At 39.0% G+C, this 19,453-nt stretch overlaps 1 protein-coding gene across 11 annotated transcripts in view; it reads right to left on the bottom strand.

Moving 5' to 3' along the window:
• The window catches only part of NCAM1 (neural cell adhesion molecule 1), a 503,899-nt gene that overhangs the window by 148,597 nt on the left and 335,849 nt on the right, over positions 1-19,453 (bottom strand). For 10 of the 11 annotated variants that reach the window (XM_077458119.1, XM_077458126.1, XM_077458127.1 and 7 more), the window contains exons 2-7: positions 13,599-13,673; positions 10,182-10,388; positions 8,178-8,321; positions 5,514-5,651; positions 2,185-2,302; positions 966-1,129 (exon numbers count right to left, since the gene is read on the bottom strand). In XM_077458119.1, the coding sequence (XP_077314245.1) occupies positions 966-1,129; positions 2,185-2,302; positions 5,514-5,651; positions 8,178-8,321; positions 10,182-10,388; positions 13,599-13,673 (846 nt within the window). The remainder of the gene's footprint in view (positions 1-965; positions 1,130-2,184; positions 2,303-5,513; positions 5,652-8,177; positions 8,322-10,181; positions 10,389-13,598; positions 13,674-19,453) is intronic. The other variant, XM_077458120.1, reaches the window with a different exon arrangement.

The raw sequence follows: 19,453 nt of genomic DNA, 5'->3' as shown, positions 1-19,453 counted from the left end.
TTCCTTTAGCTTAGTGAATGTGGTAAAAATGTATTTTGCAAAGACCAATCACGTGCAAGAAAAGAATCAAAATGGTATATTTGCTTGCACATAATTGGATGACAGAAGCCTGGACAGATCCACTACATTCATTAAGCTAAGGTAAAATGCTCTTACAAAGTGAACAGCTTATTTGCCTTTAGTAAATCAACCCTCATAAGCAATTGCTATGATTTGTTCTAATTTAATATTGTGCTCACATTTTTTTCATTTCAGTGCTGCTAACTTTTTTTACAGTTACTTCTTGTCTATATTCTTGTACTCCAGTGATGGCCATATATTATTTCTTGAGGCAGGTTTTCATATGATGACAAAATAGGACCCTGCCAGTGTAATGTGCATTGGAATGGCTATTTGTGGTCTCTATCAGACGCTTTTTCAGTAGACTGACAATGTAAGAGCACAACTGGGAGACAAAATGTTGCCCCCCTGAAATAGGAAGCGTCTGAACAAACATCTTCATATTGGATAACCAGGTATTATTTCATATACGTTGTAGTTTTAAAAATATTGAAAATTACTATTGACATTTTATTAAAACATATGAGATTTTAGTGAATGGATTCACATATAACAAACAGCAGGAACCTAGACTGCTGTACTCCATGCAACTGCAACTCATGCTATTCCCATACACTTGGAAACTGCCCATGACAAGATTGTAAGCTCTAACGAGCAGGGCCCTCTTATCCATCCTGTATTGATTTGTATTGTAAGTGTACTGTCTGCCCTCATATTGTAAAGCGCTGCACAAACTGTTGGCGCTATATAAATCCTGAATAATAATAATAATAATAATATTGTTCACAGAAGTCACTACAAGTATCAAAAAATATAGCTTTGTGTCCAGTTACAACTAATATAATTTTTTTTGTTTTAAGACTAGAGTTGAAATTATAGGTTAGTCTACCATTCAGTGCTCTCACCATAGACTTTCAGGAGAATGGTAGCTTCATTGTCACCAGCTTTATTTTCAGCAATACAGATATACTCAGCTTCATCATCTTTTTCCACGCGATGAATAGTCATCTCTGACGAATCTTCATTGAAGGTGTATTTATCACCAACTTCTTCTATCAGTTCTCCTCTCCTGCAGCACACAAATAAATAATGTTGTATCATTTGTACTTATGAAATGAATGAGATGCTTTTAATTATATTACCAAAAATTGACATTTACAAAGTTGAGACTAATTTTGATGATTCATCATCTAAGCAGTGGTAAAACGTTGGGAGTTCAAAAGTCAATATAATTCTTCTGGTAAGTTCCAGCACCAGTATTTAGCCATTCGGTAAATAGTACAAGTTCTAAACACCTGGAATGAATGGGACACACGTTGTGATCCTGGTACTGAAAGCTTCCATAGATCTTTTTTGTACATGATGGATTTCAGTAGTCACTACATTGCTCCAGAATTTGCAATACATCCCTGAGATGCTTCCCTTAAAGCAGTGTCTTTTCCAGTGTACATTATTATAATGTCATCATCCAGTGGTAACAAAGATGTCTTTCTACTAGTTGGCCCTGGTAATTTATTGCAAGCTGTCTGGAGAAGTAAAGCATTCTTGAGACATTCTGCAGTTGAAGAAAACAAAAAATACGTGGTGCACTCCTTACAGTGTCACAACCTTTACGAGTGCTGTAGCAACAAACCAAAGGATGGAACCATTGTATTTACAAACTTCACCAGAACTCCCACATTGCTCAATCAGAGTTTCTGTTCAATCACCAAAAGATAATTCCTCAGTTGGATACTCTGATTTCAAAAATTTCAAAAAAGTTTCCTCCATATAAATCCACATGTTCAACCTTCTAGGATTATACACATTAAGCTGAGTAGATGAGGTCTACTGGGCCTGTTATTAAAAGTTCCTCTTCATAGTTTCAGTTTTCAGTTTCACTTTCAGAAATAGGAACAAAGCAATGGGGCTGAAGTGTCTGCAAGTTAGTAATCCATCCAAGGTACATGAGCAGGAGAGCTTACATAAAGAAAATAGTATCACTCAGAGAGAACTGTCAGTGGGCTTTCTGAAGGTCAATTCTCATTTTGACGAATGGGGCTCCATCTTTCGTATTAACCTGTTTGACTGTAGCAATTTAAAGACATTAATATAAATGTGAATTAAAAAAAACTCATCACTTACTTTGTCCAACTTATTTCAGGCTCAGGAAAGCCATCGGCTAAACAGCCCAAAGTAACAGATTCTCCCAAGTTGGCTGTGGCGTTTATTGTCAGTTGTTTGGCTTCCACTGTAGGAGGAACTGTAGTGAAAAATAACAATTAAAATATTAAAATATATAATGTGGGTATTGCGTGGTATGTTCTTCCAGTGCTGTAATAAAAAAACTGAAAGAAAAAAAAAAAAACTGATGGAAACAGCCGTTAGCCAATCACATTAATTGGAAATGACATGGGGGGGGGGGGGGGGGGGGTTGTATAGGAAGCAATATTTTTTTATTCCAGTTTTAGAACCAATTTATTTTTGTTTTTAGGAGCACAATTATAAAGCAGCGAATGCAACTTTCATCAACACTCACTGGTGGAGAATTGGTTACTGTCATTTAAAACACTTGGAATGTTTACCTGCAGTGAATGTCTGGTGAATGTCAAATTTACTTCTTTATAAATGTTCCACTAGGTTACAAAATGCTTATGTAGCGATTATATACCATATGTTACTTTTTTGTGTGAAGTTAATTTTTAAATGTGGATTTAATATTTTCTTACTAGAAACAGAATCTCCAACTATAATTAACATAATTTATAAGTGGGATGATTGATAAATCGAATTACAATATCTGGAGATGCCAGTTCCAGTAAGCTTCTTGGCAGTCATGTTATTCTATTCTGATGGAAAATAACACAACTGCTGTTGAAGAGACAAGAAGGAACTTTGTTTTTCTATCTGCGTTGTGAGAATAAATTGACAGCTGTCTTAGCCCTTGTACACACGGTCGGAGAATCCATCGGAATGTGTCTGAAGGGAGCGTTTTGTCGGATATTCCGACTGTGTGTGGTCTGCATCGGACTGTTTCCGTCGGAATATCCGTCGGACCAACTTTTCCAATTTGCCAGAAATATTTTCTGACAAAATGCTCCGATCCGACATACTCGATCATATGTAGAGAATTCCGATCGGACAAAGTGCCACGCATGCTCAGATCAAATTCCTACACCAAAGCTATTGGCTACTAGCGTGAACGTAGTCCCGTCGTAACGAAATAACGTTATCACGTCGGATTTTCCGACAACTTTGTCCGATCGTGTGTATGCAACAGTTTCGGACAAAATCTGACGGATTTGGTTGTCGGAATCTCCGACCGTGTGTACAAGGGCTTAGAATGGTTTTATTTTGTCTAGTTCTGGAGAAGCACTAACAGATTTAAAATAAAAAAGGATGGAACTGATCAAGCTTAAAGAATAGGGTCACTTGCAACACACCTTAGTTATTTTTGATATATCCAGGCAAATCAAGCTTCTTTGGAGAAATAATACATTTTAAATATTCTTCCTCGTCCAATCCTTCAAAAGCTAAACATTTACCATCAAGGGTCCTATAAGTTCATTTTTTTTTTTACTTTTTCTGTTATCTGCAGATAAATGCATCAGGCGCTGGGCTGTGTATGCTAAACATTATGTCAAACGCAGCATTCATCTATCCCTAGCTTATGAGGCAAGCTTATAACTTGCAGGCAGAAATTCAGTGGAAGAAAAGATAGTTTAAATTTCAGCTTTCCTGAGAAAAATATGGGAACTGCCACTATGGACCTCCGTATGAACATTTTAATTGCCAAGCTGTTTTGCTGACCCACTTTCTTTAATACCTGATTAACAAACCTGGAACAAAAATGTAAATCAAGAAAGTGAGAACTCCTTAACCACATACTGGTCAGTGGCTCAAACTACTGAAGCCAGAAACAAAGAGCATGTGCAAAATGTGGAGTCAGCAATGGTCACCTCCTTGTTTCTCAGAGAAAAGGTGAGTATATTAACTTAATTTATTTTTGAATATGCTTTCTAATACTGAACAAGAGAAAAAAAAAGAGGCAACCTTTTGGTTGCTAGGCAGGTTTCTCTGGTCATGATGGGTGTTTTTTCTTTTTTTCTTATTGGGAAATGAATTATATTGGACACAGATGAACTGTTGGAGGGGGTATTAATATCCACCTCTTGTCACTTAGCTCCTATCTCTGAGGAAGTCACGTGACCAGTGACGCAACACGTTGGGTGGAGCCTTGTGACATCCACTCAAAATACCTCAACACACAGCCATTAATGTCCGGTGGTGTTTTACAGAAGTGCGGTGAGGAGGTGAGTGTGTCACTACTCCCATTGTTTCTTACTGTGATTTTTATTCTTACTTGATGTAAGCAGCTTCTTTTACTTAATAAATGTACTTTTTATTTGGCAATATTGCACTATGGCTGTTCTTTGTTTCCTTTGAGCGCCATTTATACAAGAGGTGCCATTTTTTGGAGCAAGCTGTTTCCTCTATATATGGAGTTTCCCAAGATGTTTTGATACCAAGATCTGGGCATAGTTCTTTGTCTTCACTTGGGACATGGATGTCTTTACAGTTCCATCAGCAGGATTCCTTATCTGATTATCTGATGAGCCTTGTGTGACCTTTGGGTCATTTTTGGAGGTGAGCGGCCAATTAATAAATATAACATTCGATGTTTGGATGTGTTGTCTGTTTTTTCTTCGATCAAGTTACCCCTATGATATTTTTTTCTCTATATAAACTACATTTTTTTCTCTATATGAACTAAATCCTACCATTGGGCTTTTAGTTGGACTTTCATTCACTTTTATCTATTTGTATGTTTTGGATACTTATCATGTTCATTCTTTAAGTATATCAACTTCTTCCCTTTAAACTGTAATATATATAGATATATATAACTGTTTTGTTTAAAAACAATAACATATATGGTATTAAAATCAATGTGTTATAATAAATGCATTATATGGTGAAAATAATCTGTATATTGTATATTCTCCACTAGAGTGAGCTAAGACTCCTTTTTTAACAACTGTTGTTATACTGTATCTGCCTGAGAGGGAGGAAATTGCTTTTAATGAGGAGCATTGTGGGAAGGATCAGTAAAGCACATCCATTGTGTAACACTGCAAAACAGGAAGCAGTACTAGAGTATGTAGCAAGATATAGGGCAGTTCCCATATGCATAAAAAAATGAGAATCAATACACTTCAACACATTTTTTTTTTGTTTAAACTAGAGTGATCTTTGGTTTAGAACATGTTAACACTGGAACATTTTTTATTTTTTTTTTCATTTTTTCATTACTCACAAAAATGCTAAATTTATTCACGCTGCATATTTTCGATCCTACCTATATCTAAATTATTTGGTATAAAGGATATCCTATATACTTATATATTGTATGTTTATGAATCAGGTAATGAACAAGAAGAAGCTGCAATGAAGAATTACTGATATAACCTCACCATTCACTATGACTTGGATATCCTTGAAGTTGATCTCTCCACGTGCTAGGATCCGTCCTTCACATCGATAAGTTCCTTCATCTGTCTTTTTAATGCCCCGGATTTGCAGGTAATTGTTGGACAGCATAACAAATCGTACTGTTGGAATGGTGAACACAGTAAGGAACAAGTGTGCCAAGTGCAGAGGATAAGACAGTGTGATGGATTGTTAAGATCAATAAGGATAGCTGAGAGAAGGCTTTGCTGACCCTACTTTCCCCTCACATCTCCCATTCCTGTCCTCGTAATAGGTGAATGGGTATTACTAGTCATGTAGAGACAGACATTAATACAAACTTAGTAAAAAAAAAAACTCTTAATTCCCATAAGATTAATTGTGATGATGTACACACATGCACAGATAAACAAACATCAAAGAAGAAACCTTATGTGTGCATGTCCGTGCATCCTTCCAATAAATCCTACGGTCAGCAAGACAAACAGGAATAAAGTAGCTTAATTTTACTGGAATTTTGTTGAGCATACCAAGACTAGGCAAGGTCTAAAAGCCATGATGTTTAAAGTGTGGGGTATGTAGGGCTATCTCTCTTGTGGCAGCAGAGTTTCTGTGTCCATATATCGATACAAACTCTGTTAGAGGTTGTACCAAGTTCTGCTGCTGCTTTGCCTATTGTGTATCCAACTAAGTCCATGGCCCCTTTCACACGGGCACCCCTGAGGAATGGATTCCGATTGCTCAGCGGAGGATCACTCGGCTGATCCCTTCTGGGTAAGCGGATGACAGCTCCGATGTGAAGAGCGGACACAGTCCCACTTGCTCTCCTCTTTTGGGAAATCAGATGAAAACTCCCTGCCTGTTCACTTTCATCCAATCCTATCCATTTTGCCAGATGAATGGAAAATAGAACCACCATCCATCTGGATATTGTGGGTAGAATTGGATTGGATGGTGGGGGTGTCAGTGGACATGTCACCGCTGACATCCACCGCTCCATAGGGGAGACTGGAGGGAACGGCTGGAAATATTACATATGTATACATGGTCGGAAATTCCGATGGAAAAAGTCTGATCAGATTATGTTGTCGGAAAATGTCAGAAAATCATATCGTGTGTGGGCTCTATCGGACTTTTTCTATCGGATTTTCCGATAGTTTGAGAGCAGGAACTAAAATTTTCCGGCAACAAAATCTGATCGCATAAATTCCGATCGTGTGTAGACAATTTTGACGGACAAAGTGCCGCGCATGCTCAGAATAAACTAAGGGATGAAAGCTATTGGCTACTGGCCCGTTTTCAAATGGTTTACTGGGATTATGGCTGAAGCTATCAGCCATAAACCTGGTATCTTTTTTTTTTCAGCCAGCATCTGGCTTTTGTGAGTAGTTAATTAGCCACTGCATCGCTTTCTGAAATGTCCAGAGTGAAGTCGGGTGATCACACAGGCAGTGAGAGACTAGATCATCTCTGATAGCCTCTATGGCCTTGGAGAACCGGAGCGACGTCAAGACATTACTTCCAATCCAGGATGGAAGGAAACTATTTTTTTTCTTTTTTTAAAGCAAAAACATTTTTTTTTAACTTTTCGTTTTAAAGGTAAAGGAGAGATTTGGGGTCTTTTTGACCTTAGATCTCTCCATAAAGAGGACTTCTCATCCTTGTAATAGGAATAAAATGCATGTGTAAATGGTATTCGCACCACACATGTGAGGTATTGCTGCAACCATTAGAGCGAGATAATTCATTCTAGCACTAGACCTCCTCTGTAACTCTAAACAGGTAACCTGTAAAGGTGCTTAAAACATCTCCAATGGAGACTTTTATGTACCAAAGTTTGTTGCACATAGTTTGTTGCATGAGCGTGCACAATTTTAAAGCATGATATGTTAGGTATCTATTTACTCAGCATAACATGATTTTTCAAATTATAAAAATTGGGGTACATATTGTGTTTTTTTTTTTAAATTAAAATGTATTTTTTCCCAAAAAAATTGGGTTTCAAAAACAGCTACACAAATACCACACAACATGAAAAATTGCACCGATTGACATTTTATTATCTAGCGTCTCTGCTAATATATATATATATATATATATATATATATATATATATATATATATATATATATATAATGTTTGGGGGTTATAAGTAATTTTCTAGCAAAAAAATACTTATTTAAAATTGTAAACAAAATCGGTCATAGAAGGCTTAGTCTTGAAGTGGTTAAATCATATCAAAGTTCTTGCACCTCTTGGATTTTTTTTTTTCTTCATTGAACTCCAGTGTATTTTTTCTGTTAAAAAAATACATATTACTAAAGAGGATATATATATATATATATATACTGTATACAGTACATTATGTAGGAGAGCAGTGATTCCTTCTAAAACTCTGTCCAGGCAGGAGTTCAGGTATAGCTCCTGCTCATCAGCTCTAAGCCCACCCCAGCTGTACGTAAGTCCTACACTCTCCTCTCTATAACATCTATTTTTGTAGGTGTAAAAACACTACATTATTACATTGTTTCTCCAGCATCCGAAAGAGTTACTGGTGAGTATTCATGTGGACCTCATCTTTGATGGACCTAGCAGGTGCAGCCTAACACATCATATTAGTCACATATGTGCTACAGATCAATCCCCCATATACAAAAAGCCTTACTCACCATCTTTCTTGAAAGCCACATCTCTGCTTTTATGTTTCCAGATGATAATGGATGGCATAGAACTTGATACATCACAAATGATAACAGCATCCGTTCCCTCTGTAAACTCTTGTGGGGTGGGTGCATTCTTGAATGTCAATTTCTCTGTAAAAAATACAGATCATGTAAAAGATCGTCACAGAGGTTTTAACTAAGAATAATGAGGCTTGTAATATAAAAACATGACCAAACCACCTGCCTAGGTTTGCCAGTATTTGCTGTCTATTAGCTGGTGCTGAACCATCACAAGAAGCCGTATCCTTTCTCAGCAGCAGATGCAAGGGGTGAAACTTGCCATATGTGCATGAGAAAAATAAACAGAGTGGTGAATGTCTGGTAAAAGTACATGGCAATGATTGAGTGGGACAACTCCATAGTAATCAATGGAGAAATGCTGAAAACGAAAAAAATAGCAATTCCTCCTTCTGAAAATGGCAAATGTACAAAAGAGAGCAAGGTAGGGATGAGCCCGATATTCAAGTCGAATGCAAGTTTGGCTTAAACATAGGGTGTTCGCCGAATAGCGAACAATTTGGGGTGTCCGTGGCAAATTCAAAAGCTGCTGATTCAAGTGCTAATTTTAAAGGCTTATATGCATGGTATTGTCATAAAAAGTGTTTCCTGGCAGGCTGCAGGAAAAGAGGGGGGGATGAGCAAGCACCCCTCCTGAACTGTATCAGGCCACATGCCCTCAATATGGAAAGGGTACTTTGGGGTAGCCCCCAAAGCAACTTGTTCCAGTGTTGATGGGGACAAGGGCCTCATCCGCACAACCCTTGCCCGGTGGTTGTGGGGGTCTGCGGGCCGGGGGCATATCAGAATCTGGAAGCCCCCTTTAACAATGGGACCCCCAGATCCCAGCCTCCCCCCATGTGAAATGGTAATGGGGTACGAATTTACCCCTACCATTTCACAAAAAAAGTGTGAAAATGGTAAAAATGACATGACACGGCTTGGGAAAAGTCCTTTATTAACAAATAAAAAAATAAAAATGTCCCATAAAGTCCATTCATCTTCTTCTCTCACTCCGACGGACCTAAAAAAAAAAAAGGCACACGCCACCACCGATCCACCTCTATGGGAGGCACCTGCCGTAATGACCGTCCTCTCAGGTGACAGTTTTTTCATAACTGAGGGTGGGGCCACAGGGTGACGTCTCCGGAGTCACCCTCTGACGCCCAGGGACATCCCTATGGCTTTTTTTTTCCTTTAGAAATGTCATTTTGCTCTCGGACTGTTCTAAACACGGGAAACATGTGCACATTTAAAGGAATATTTCACTTTTATTGTTTCATTTAAGCATTATTAAAATCACTGCTACCGAAAAAAATAGCCGTTTTTATTTAATTTTTTTTGCATTGATACATGTCCCCTGGGGCAGGACCCTTGTCCCCTAACACTTTTTATGACAATACCATGCATATAATCCTTTAAAATTATCACTTTTGATTATTCATGTTCGTGTCCCATAGACTTTAACAGTGTTTGCGTGTTCGAACAAATTCTTTGCCTGTTCGCAGGTTCTGCTGCAAACCGAATCGGGGGGTGTTCGGCTTATCCTTAGAGCAGGGCATAAACCTTTCCATAGAAACATATTAGGACTGTAAAGCCAAGCTTTAAAATATTAAACATTTTCCTATTGATGTGATGATAACATGACTCATGTCTGCCAAATGAGAGGTGAATCTAGTGAGTAAATGCACTTTTTAGTTAAAGAAATAGTTAAATAGTTATATTTAATTTTTAGTAGTTTAATAGTTAATTTTAATTAAAGAAATAGATCCCAGGAGCGAATAGTCAGTGAATGATTAGTGAATATGCTCCTATGAAATGCACCAGAATATGTTGTGGAGGTTATACATTGTTTAAACTAAAAATACAGCAAGATAAATATTTGTGAAAAGATTTTACATCCTTATAATAGTGACTAACAGATCGGTCTGAGTAATTATTTGAAGAGCTTACGATAAATCTGAAGTTTAACAGTGCTTTCTCCTCTTCCTTCTGGACCGGTAGCGATACATTTGTAGGTCCCGGCATCTTGAATGCTGGCATTGTATATAGTAAGAGTAGATGAATAGTCATCACTTTTTATTACTGAGATCTGCTGTTGGTTGTTCAGTCTTTCTCCAGAAGGTGATTCCCAGTAGATTTCAGAAGCCTCACCAGTTACTAAGATACAGAACAAGAGAAAGATACAAGGAAAAAACAGTTAGCTGCTTTATTGATATTGTGAATACAAGTTAACTGTAATTTATTGCACAGAGATTCCATGTCAATGTTAAAATAAGAAATGGCAACAGAATGGAATGTTGCACTTTGACCAAGTTAAAGTAGAAGTAAACCCATGGATTTAAACCATTTAAAAAAAAAAAAAGGCATGCCAGGAATGCTAACTGCACATTGGCTGTGCTCTCAGCCAAACTATCAAACCATCCAATGGCTGGTGTCATAACGAATCACATGTGCAGCACCATAGCAGTTGAAGATTAAACAGAGGCAAAGATGGCAGCTTCCTTGGCTGAAAACGATAGGGGAGTTTACTTCCACTTTAAACTAGAACCAAGAGTTTAAAAAAAGAAAGAGAATCAGTATAAAGCTTAAAAAAAAAAAACACCTTTGATATATGAATGCTATAATGTAGGCAATTTGGAAATATATATCTTTTGTGTCCCCCAACAAATCCCTGAGCGCCGTGATGCACAAAAGATATATACTGTATTAATCTGTGTATAATACACACTTTTTCACCCTGAAAATCGAGTGAAAATCAATCATTTTTCAATTCTGGTTGGCTCAGAGGGGACAGGGAGGGGGTGGGATGAGTGCTGACAGATTAAATACAGGAGAATCTCCTGTTTACTCGGTGGCCTCTGCAATAGGAAGTCCCGTCTCCTGGACTGGCATTGGATGATTGTTTTGTCTATCATAAGAGGCGGGACTTTGTATTAAAGAGGCCGCCAGGTAAACAAGAGATTCTCCAGTATTTAATCTGTGGGCGCTCGCCCCACCCCCCTCCCTGTCCCCTCTGAGGCTGCAGATGGGCATGTATCTTGACACAATGCTGTTACTGAGGATTGCACAACTATAACAGATTCTGGTATCCCTAGGATACGCAGATTTGGGGCCTTCTAGCTCTGTTCTCAAAATACTCAAGTTTGTTTTGTGATACAATATTTTCTTCTTTAAGCACATCCATTTCTGTCATGAATTAATTCATTCATTAGTTGTATGTTCAATATCTTCCACTTTAATTTCAAGTGCTGCTGTGCGGTGTCCCAATTCTCTAATCTCCTTTGTAAGATTTTCAGTGATTTGCTCTGAAGTTTGTTTTAGCGCTTTATGTAACATTTTTTTAAATTGCTTCAAAATGTTTTGAGGTGAAATAGAATCTTGTGGGGCTGAATAAGATAAAGATAATTCATTGTCTGAATCTCCTGAGGAAACGGGCTGTATTAGGTTTAATTTCAATTGTTGTTTAGTACAGCGTGCTGAGGTGTTTGAGGCTGCTTCTGAGGTAATTTGCGCCATTTTAGGTGACACCCGCACTGGTGTGCCTCCTAACTTAGTTTTTGTTTTAATGCGGGCTCCTCCAAGCACCATTCTTATATTAAAATGTTCCTTTCACCTCTCCGGTATATGGGATGATATTTCCGCTAATTGAATGTCCACTCGGTTACCTCTATTCAGCGGGTAATCTCCTCACTTAGCAGAGCTCTAGCTGAACATGTCTGCCCTGCTAGACTCCGCCCACTCACTCCTCGCAGATGGGCATGTATCAATCTGCACTGATGGCAATGGTGCGGTTGCATTCATGGCAATGGTGAGGCTGCATTAATGGCATTGGTGAGGCTGCATTCATTGGCACGTGTGAGGTTGCATTAATTTCAATGGTGAGGCTGCACTCATGTCAATGGTGAGGCTACATTTATGTCAATGGTAAGGCTGCAATCATGGCAATGGTGAGGCTGCATAGATGGCACTTGTGAGGCTGCAGATGGGCACTGATTAGGCTGCATTGATGGGCGCTGACACTTATTTTGCATCATAGTTTTTTATTTAAGATGTACGTTTTTTCCTGAAACTTCCCTCTTAAAGGGAAGGTGCGCGTTATACGCCAATAAATACTGTATATCCAAATAACACGCCCAAGCTCATCCTTAGTCCTGAGAGACTCTTAGCCCTTGTACACACGGTCGGAGATTCCGTCGGAATGTGTCCGATCGGAGCGTTTTGTTGGATATTCCGACTGTGTGTGGTCTGCACCAGACTGTTTCCGTCGGAATATCCTTCGGAACAACTTTTCCAACTTGCCGGAAATATTTTCCAACAAAATGCTCCGATCGGACATACTCCGATCATGTGTAGAGAATTCCGATCGGACAAAGTACCACGCATGCTCAGATCAAATTCCTACACCAAAGCTATTGGCTACTAACGTGAACATAGTCCCATCGTAACGAAATAACGACATCGCGTCTGATTTTCCGACAACTTTGTCCGACCGTGTGTATACAACAGTTTCAGACAAAATCCGTCGGACAAAATCCGACGGACGAAATCCAACCGATTTGGTTGTTGGAATCTCCGACCGTGTGTACAAGGGCTAAGCGATTTGTTGGGGGGCCACTAAAGATATATGTATATCCAAATAACACGCCCGATCCTTAGTCTCCTCACCACACACACAGCCACAAAGGCAAGATAATTATTGTTGGGCATTGTATTAGTTAATTTACGTCTTTGAAAAAAGTTTGGACACCCCTGCTTTAATGCTTTAATTAATATAATATGTATTTCTCACAATCTCTGCGCAGACAGATCTAGCTGCTAGTGGGGTAGGTTTGTGAAAGAATTTTCAATTAACATACATTGTTTTTTTCCATTTTGTATCCTCTCCACTGGGATGGGGTATAAATTTATCAAATAAAAAAAAAAATAGCAATCCTTCCCTGGATAGAATCTCAGATATGATACATACATTATAAATTCAAGTTGTTAAAAAATTAAATATTAAAATACAGCTGTACCTGTAATAAAGAGCGTAAATATTTCCACCTGCCCACACTGTTGAACTCAGGATTGAAGTTCTATGACCAAAAATGAGTCAATTTCTTGTGCTTCTCACTGCACTCAGTGGCTCCTCCAACACCACCCTCTGTCATTACAGGATATAGTAGATATACCACTGCGCACAGCTGGGGACAATGAGATTGACACTCCTGGAGGTACCTGAGAAGACTTCAGTCTGAGCTTTGTCTTCATTAATCTGGTGATTGGTGGCACAGGGAGCAGGTTGGGTAGGCATTTACTCTCCTCTTTACAGGTACATGACTCCGTTATGTCTTATCTCATGGACTGAATCCATTTTGAAGACCTTACCTTGACATAAGAAGAATTTCGATTCCTCCAGGGCTATTTCTCCTTGATCAGGAACTATTGTAACTTCTAGGGCTGCTGAAATAGAAACCATAAAAATATTAGTTTTCATAAACCTTTTTTTCAGAAAACCTCATCAAAATATTAGGGATTTATTGCATAAAATTAAATTATGAATGCACTTTTGACTCCTTTCAGATACATAATGCTGGGTTCAGACTATTGCGATGCATCAATGTGAACACACGTCACGGAAGCTCATTCTGCCTAACCTACTAAAAAGGTGCATGGACAATAGTGCCTTAGAATGCTTTGTGGTGTGTTGCAATGCCCAAGCAATGGCAAAATGCATTGGCGTGCTCTGAAGAATGAATGGAACCACGATGCATCAACAAACAGAACACTTATTGTGCATTGCAGTATTGTGCATGCTAAGCTTGTGCTGTTGCAGTGCAACAGTGTGAACGCAGCCTTAAACTGGGTAAACATGGTCAGTTTTCTTTCAGTCAACCAGTGCGTTGAATTAAAAAAAATTCCAGACAGATTCCTACATCCACACAAGTGCTGGGGATGTGTACTATTGTATTCTGACAGTGGGGACCCCCCTCCCCCCAATCAGAATACATTAATCAGCACCACAGCCATTGGCCATTAGCCAGTCTAATGGGCTAACTGTTGAATGGAGAGGGATACACAAACATTGAAATACTGCCAGTTCCTGCTGACAAATTTTGATGCTAATCTAGGCAGGTGATTTTAATCTTGCTTCTGTACTTACTGGAAGTCGTGTCATTAGGTTACAGCTACATTAGGCTAGATCTAGGAAAAAGACTAAAGCCTTGTACACACGGTCTGAGAATCCGTCGGAATGTGTCCTATCGGACCGTGTCGTCGGATAAACCGACTGTGTGGTATGCATTGGACTGATTCCATCCGAATCTCCGTCGGTCTTAATTTTCCAACATGTTGGAAATATTTCCCGACCAACTGGTTCGATCTGACATACTCCGATCATGTTTAGAGAATTTTGATCGGACCAAGTGCCACGCATGCTTAGATCAAATTCCTACATCAAAGCTATTGGCTACTAGCCTGAATATAGTCCCATCATAACGAAATTACGTCATCACGTTCTGAAAGATCGGATTTTTTGACAACTTTGTCCGACCGTGTGTATGCAACAGTTTCGGACAAGATCCGACAGACAAAATCCGACGGACAGAATCCGTCGGATTTGGTTGTCGGAATCTCCGACCGTGTGTACAAGGGCTTACAGTATTTTAATTGTGCTTCCAATACTGCTTCTGAATAATTGCTAGGAGTAGCAATTGATCGTTCTCATATTTTCCATATTCATGTTCATGGACTAGGACTATGACAAGTTCTATGACTATAGACAACAAACAATTTTCCTAAAGGCACTAATGATGCCTCTTAGCTATAAAGTAAACATGGTATAAACCTGGGTAATTCAAGCTGAGACTGTGATGAAAGAACGCCTAAAGCAGGATAAGGTCTGCATATTAGAGTGATCAATAGATCCAGACATATGGGCCGATATCTACCAAAACATTTTCAGGCACTTTTATTTTTGGCTAATTATTTAGTTAGAAGAGTTACTTTAGATGTACAAATAATCTGTTGTGTACAATGGTCGGGTTGTACGTAATTTAGATAAATAGCCAAAAATCTCCTTAGACATAAAATAAATATGAACAGAATTCGTACTGGAAAACTAAGACCGTTGTGAGCCTCATAAATGTATTTTTGGTTAATTACTCATTTATAAGATATTATTTAGATGAACAGATAATCTATTGTGTACAATGTATGCATAGCAGTAGAATTTTATTGTTATCAGAAAGGGAAAAGATACATAATAAATGTAATAACAATAAAATTTGTATTTTAGGAGAACATTTAACCAAACTCAACATAATATGACAGTTTTGTCAAAACAGACAGTTTACTCTATTTAAAGCTAAATTCTAGCTATGGCTTTTATTGTATAGTTACGCTGGTCTAGCTTGGATTCATTTATATATGCATTTCTCACACCTGATCGATCTCTGCGGAAACTGCAAATCACTGTAGCAGTCAACTATTACAACGGGGGCAGCAATTTTCCAGGGCCTGTGCTGAGAGGCTCCCCTCCTGCATAGTAACTACAGGTGGTTGCTCACTTAGCATTGTCAACATTCACAGAACTCCTAATATGACTACAAGACATTCTCTGGTTGCAAAAGGTTAGAGAGGCAGGGTGATGTGGTGACATCATGATCTACACCTCATCCAATCAGAGAATGTCTTGTATTTATGGAAAAAAAATAGAAGGTGTTCTATGAATGGTGGTAATAATGAGCTAAAGGGAAAACACTCTAAACAGCACCTGGATGCTTTTGTATCGATCACTCAAAAATTAAATATGCTTATTTTCATTGGCCCAAGCTGGGCCAATTTAACTATGCAGTTAAAATCATATCTAGAGTTCAGCTTTAACCACTTGCTGACCAGCGCACGACGATGTACGTCGACAGAATGGCACGGGCAGGCAAATGGGCGTACATGTACGTTCCTTTAAATTTGCCGCCCTGCCATCGGGAGCGCACCACCGGCGGCGCACTCCCGCGCTGGTCGGGACCCCCGTGAGTCCGGTCGCGGGATCCGCGGACTCGATCGCCGCGGCATCCCCGCGATCGTCTCACGGAGCGGCCGAATGGAGAAGTGCCGTTGTAAACAACATTTCTCCATTCTGCCTAGTAACTAGTGACGCTGATCTCTGCTCCATGTGATTGGAGCAGAGATCAGTGTTCACTAAATGAAAGCCCAACCCCCCCACAGTTAGTAACACACCCCTAGGAACACTTAACCCCTACACTGCCACCCACTGGTTAACCCCTTCACTGCCAGTGTCATTTACACAGGAATCACTGCATTTATATAGCAGTGATTACTGTATAAATGACAATGGTCCCAAAAATGTGTCAAAAATGTCCGATGGGTCCCCCACAATGTCGCAGTCACAATAAAAATCGCTGATCGCCGCCATTACTAGTAAAAAAAAATAATAAAAAAATATTAATAAAAATGCTATAAAACTATGCCTATTTTGTAAACGCTATAACTTTTGCGCAAACCAATCAATAATCGCTTATTGCGATTTTTTTTACCAAAAAATATGTAGAAGAATACGTATCGGCCTAAACTGAGGGAAAAATATGTTTTTTTATATATTTTTGGGGGATATTTATTATAACAAAAAGTAAAAAATAATGCGTTTTTTTCAAAATTGTCGCTCTATTTTTGTTTATAGCGCAAAAAATAAAAAGCGCAGGGGTGATCAAATACCACTAAAAGAAATCTCTATTTGTGGGAAAAAAAGGACGTCAATTTTGTTTGGGAGCCACGTCGCACGACCGCGCAATTGTCAGTTAAAGCGACGCAGTGGCGAATCGCAAAAAGTGGTCTGGTCTTTGACCAGCAAATTGGTCCGGTCTGAAAGTGGTTAAACATAAAATTCCATGCTGTAAAATCTGTCTGAAAGAGGATTCGTGCAATGAGCGACATTCATTCTGCATCATATCATCTATGAAATATAAGACAAGCAGCAGATGGCTTTCCCAATAACAAAATCAGAGGTTTAGTCAGAAAAAGACTCTTTGCCATATCAGATTATCTAAATCTTACTTAAAAGGACCAGACAACAAAGTATTTGTCCACATTATGATTACTGTTTCAGAATATTATACGATACAATACTTGGTAAAGTATAATTAAACCCTAAGAACAAACTTATTTTACTTGGTCTTTTTGGTCTGGTAAATATTCATTTGAAAGTGTTTTCTTATATCTGTCCACGAATTTCAGAATAATACCAGTGCCTCTTCTGCACTGTTCTAATTTCTCTGTGGACTACAGAACACCCCCCCCCCCCCCTATATTACAGAGAGAGGGAGCTTTTTTGGATTTAGACACAGATTAATATTAAAGATCCAAAGCTTAATATGACACTAAACTCACAAAACTCACTAAATTTTATAAAATAAAATACCGTAAATGAAATGTATGTACCTTCTCTCTCCCTTTTTTATATGTCTCTCAAATGCAAGCTTTTTTTGTTGCTGTTCTCAGCCTTCCTGGTCAAGGGTTACTACATTTATTCACATGTGCATGCCTTGCATAGGTGAACATTGCCACCCTTTCCTGCTCACCCTCCGAGATGGACTACACACGTATGAGCAGACATAGTTCTATGAGAATTGCAAAACACAGAGAGCAGAACATGTGACCAGAAATAATGGCACTGCTCACTCTATACCAGTAGCATCATGTAGCAACATGCATCAGTGGAGGATCGAAGGTATAGTCCAATTGTGGAGTGAAGGATCCATCAGTGAAGGATCGATTGTGTAGATGTGTAGTCCAGTGCATAGAGGCTATGGAAGGGGATTTCTCTAATACAGCTAGTGAAAATCCCAACCTGAGGAGATCATATTCTAGACCTAATACTGACAAATGAGGATCAGTTGTCTGATGCTGAGCAGTAGAAAATGTGGCTTCTAGTGATTACCAATGTCTTTAGTTTGATATTAAAACAAGAACTGAAAAATCATATACAGTAGTAGTATAATTGACAGCAGCCAATATTATTTTGGTACTCTTAGGCCCCATTCACACCTGAGGCCGCGTACACACGGGCGGATTGTATGGCCTACTTAGTCCGTCATACAATCCGACGGACAGTCCGTCATACTTTCGACTGAACGGACTTGACCACACACGGATGCACAAACAGTCCGTCGAAAGCTTGCGCGATGACGTGTACAGCGCGTACGACGGGACTAGAAATAGGAAGTCCAATACACAGCAATGCAACCTTCCACCGTGTAAATCCTTTCTGAGCATGCGCCATTCTTAGTCCGTCGAACTAGCCTACTCACGAGCGGATTGTCCGCTGAAACCAAGGTATGACGGACAGAATTACGGAAATTCCGAAATACTTAGTACGCCAGACTGCACGCTGAAAAAGTCAGCTGAAGCCCACACACGAGCGGACTGTCCGCTGAAATGTGTTTCGACGGACTAAGTAGGCCATACAGTCCGCCCGTGTGTACGCGGCCTGAGTGTTTTGTAGTTTGAAGCCCTGAAGCTACAAAATGCTGGAGGGGAAAAAAATCTATTATTCACTATGGAGATGGTTCACATCTACACTCCAAAGCGATTGAAGCCAGAACCTCCAAAATGCCTGAAGCTCAAACAAGTACTAGAACTTTTTTTTTTTTAGGCAGATTTGGGCGTTTTTCTGCTTTTTACATTGGTGATCTTTTGACCTGTCCAAAATTGCGGCAAAAATGCATCAAAATTGTGGCAAAACCGTGATTAAAATGCAACAAAAAATTGCGCAACTTTCTGCCTGAAAATGTGATGCTCAGGTGTGAATGGGGCCTTAAAGCTTACTATCCTTAAGGCAACTAGATTAGATGGCAGGCAAATTAGTCGTAACATATAGGAGATTCAAAGAAAAAGAAAGGGTAGTTGATAAAGAAGTGTATAAAAATAGACAAAAGGGGGGCAAACACATTATCAGTGCTTTTAAAGCACAGAAAGAGAAGGAACTGGCTAAATATAATAAGAAAGGAGACAAAACCTTTTTTAAGTACATCAGGTATGGAGGGAAAAATATAATGGGATCACGGAAATTAACAATGGGCACAACATTTATGTTGAGGGAAGCCGAGATGTAGAAAACCTCTCTTGATTTCAGCGAAGTATTTGATACAGTTCCACATAATGATCTAATAAAAAAAGTTGTACAAGCTACACAAGGGGTTGCCATCAGGGGAAGGAGGTTCTGATTT

This window comes from Lithobates pipiens, unplaced genomic scaffold (genome assembly GCF_037356315.1).
Source record: "Lithobates pipiens isolate NorthernLeopardFrog02 unplaced genomic scaffold, aLitPip1_a1.2 Scaffold_27, whole genome shotgun sequence".
Classification (NCBI taxonomy): Eukaryota; Metazoa; Chordata; class Amphibia; order Anura; family Ranidae; genus Lithobates; species Lithobates pipiens.
This window is presented reverse-complemented; position numbering and strand designations above follow the sequence as displayed.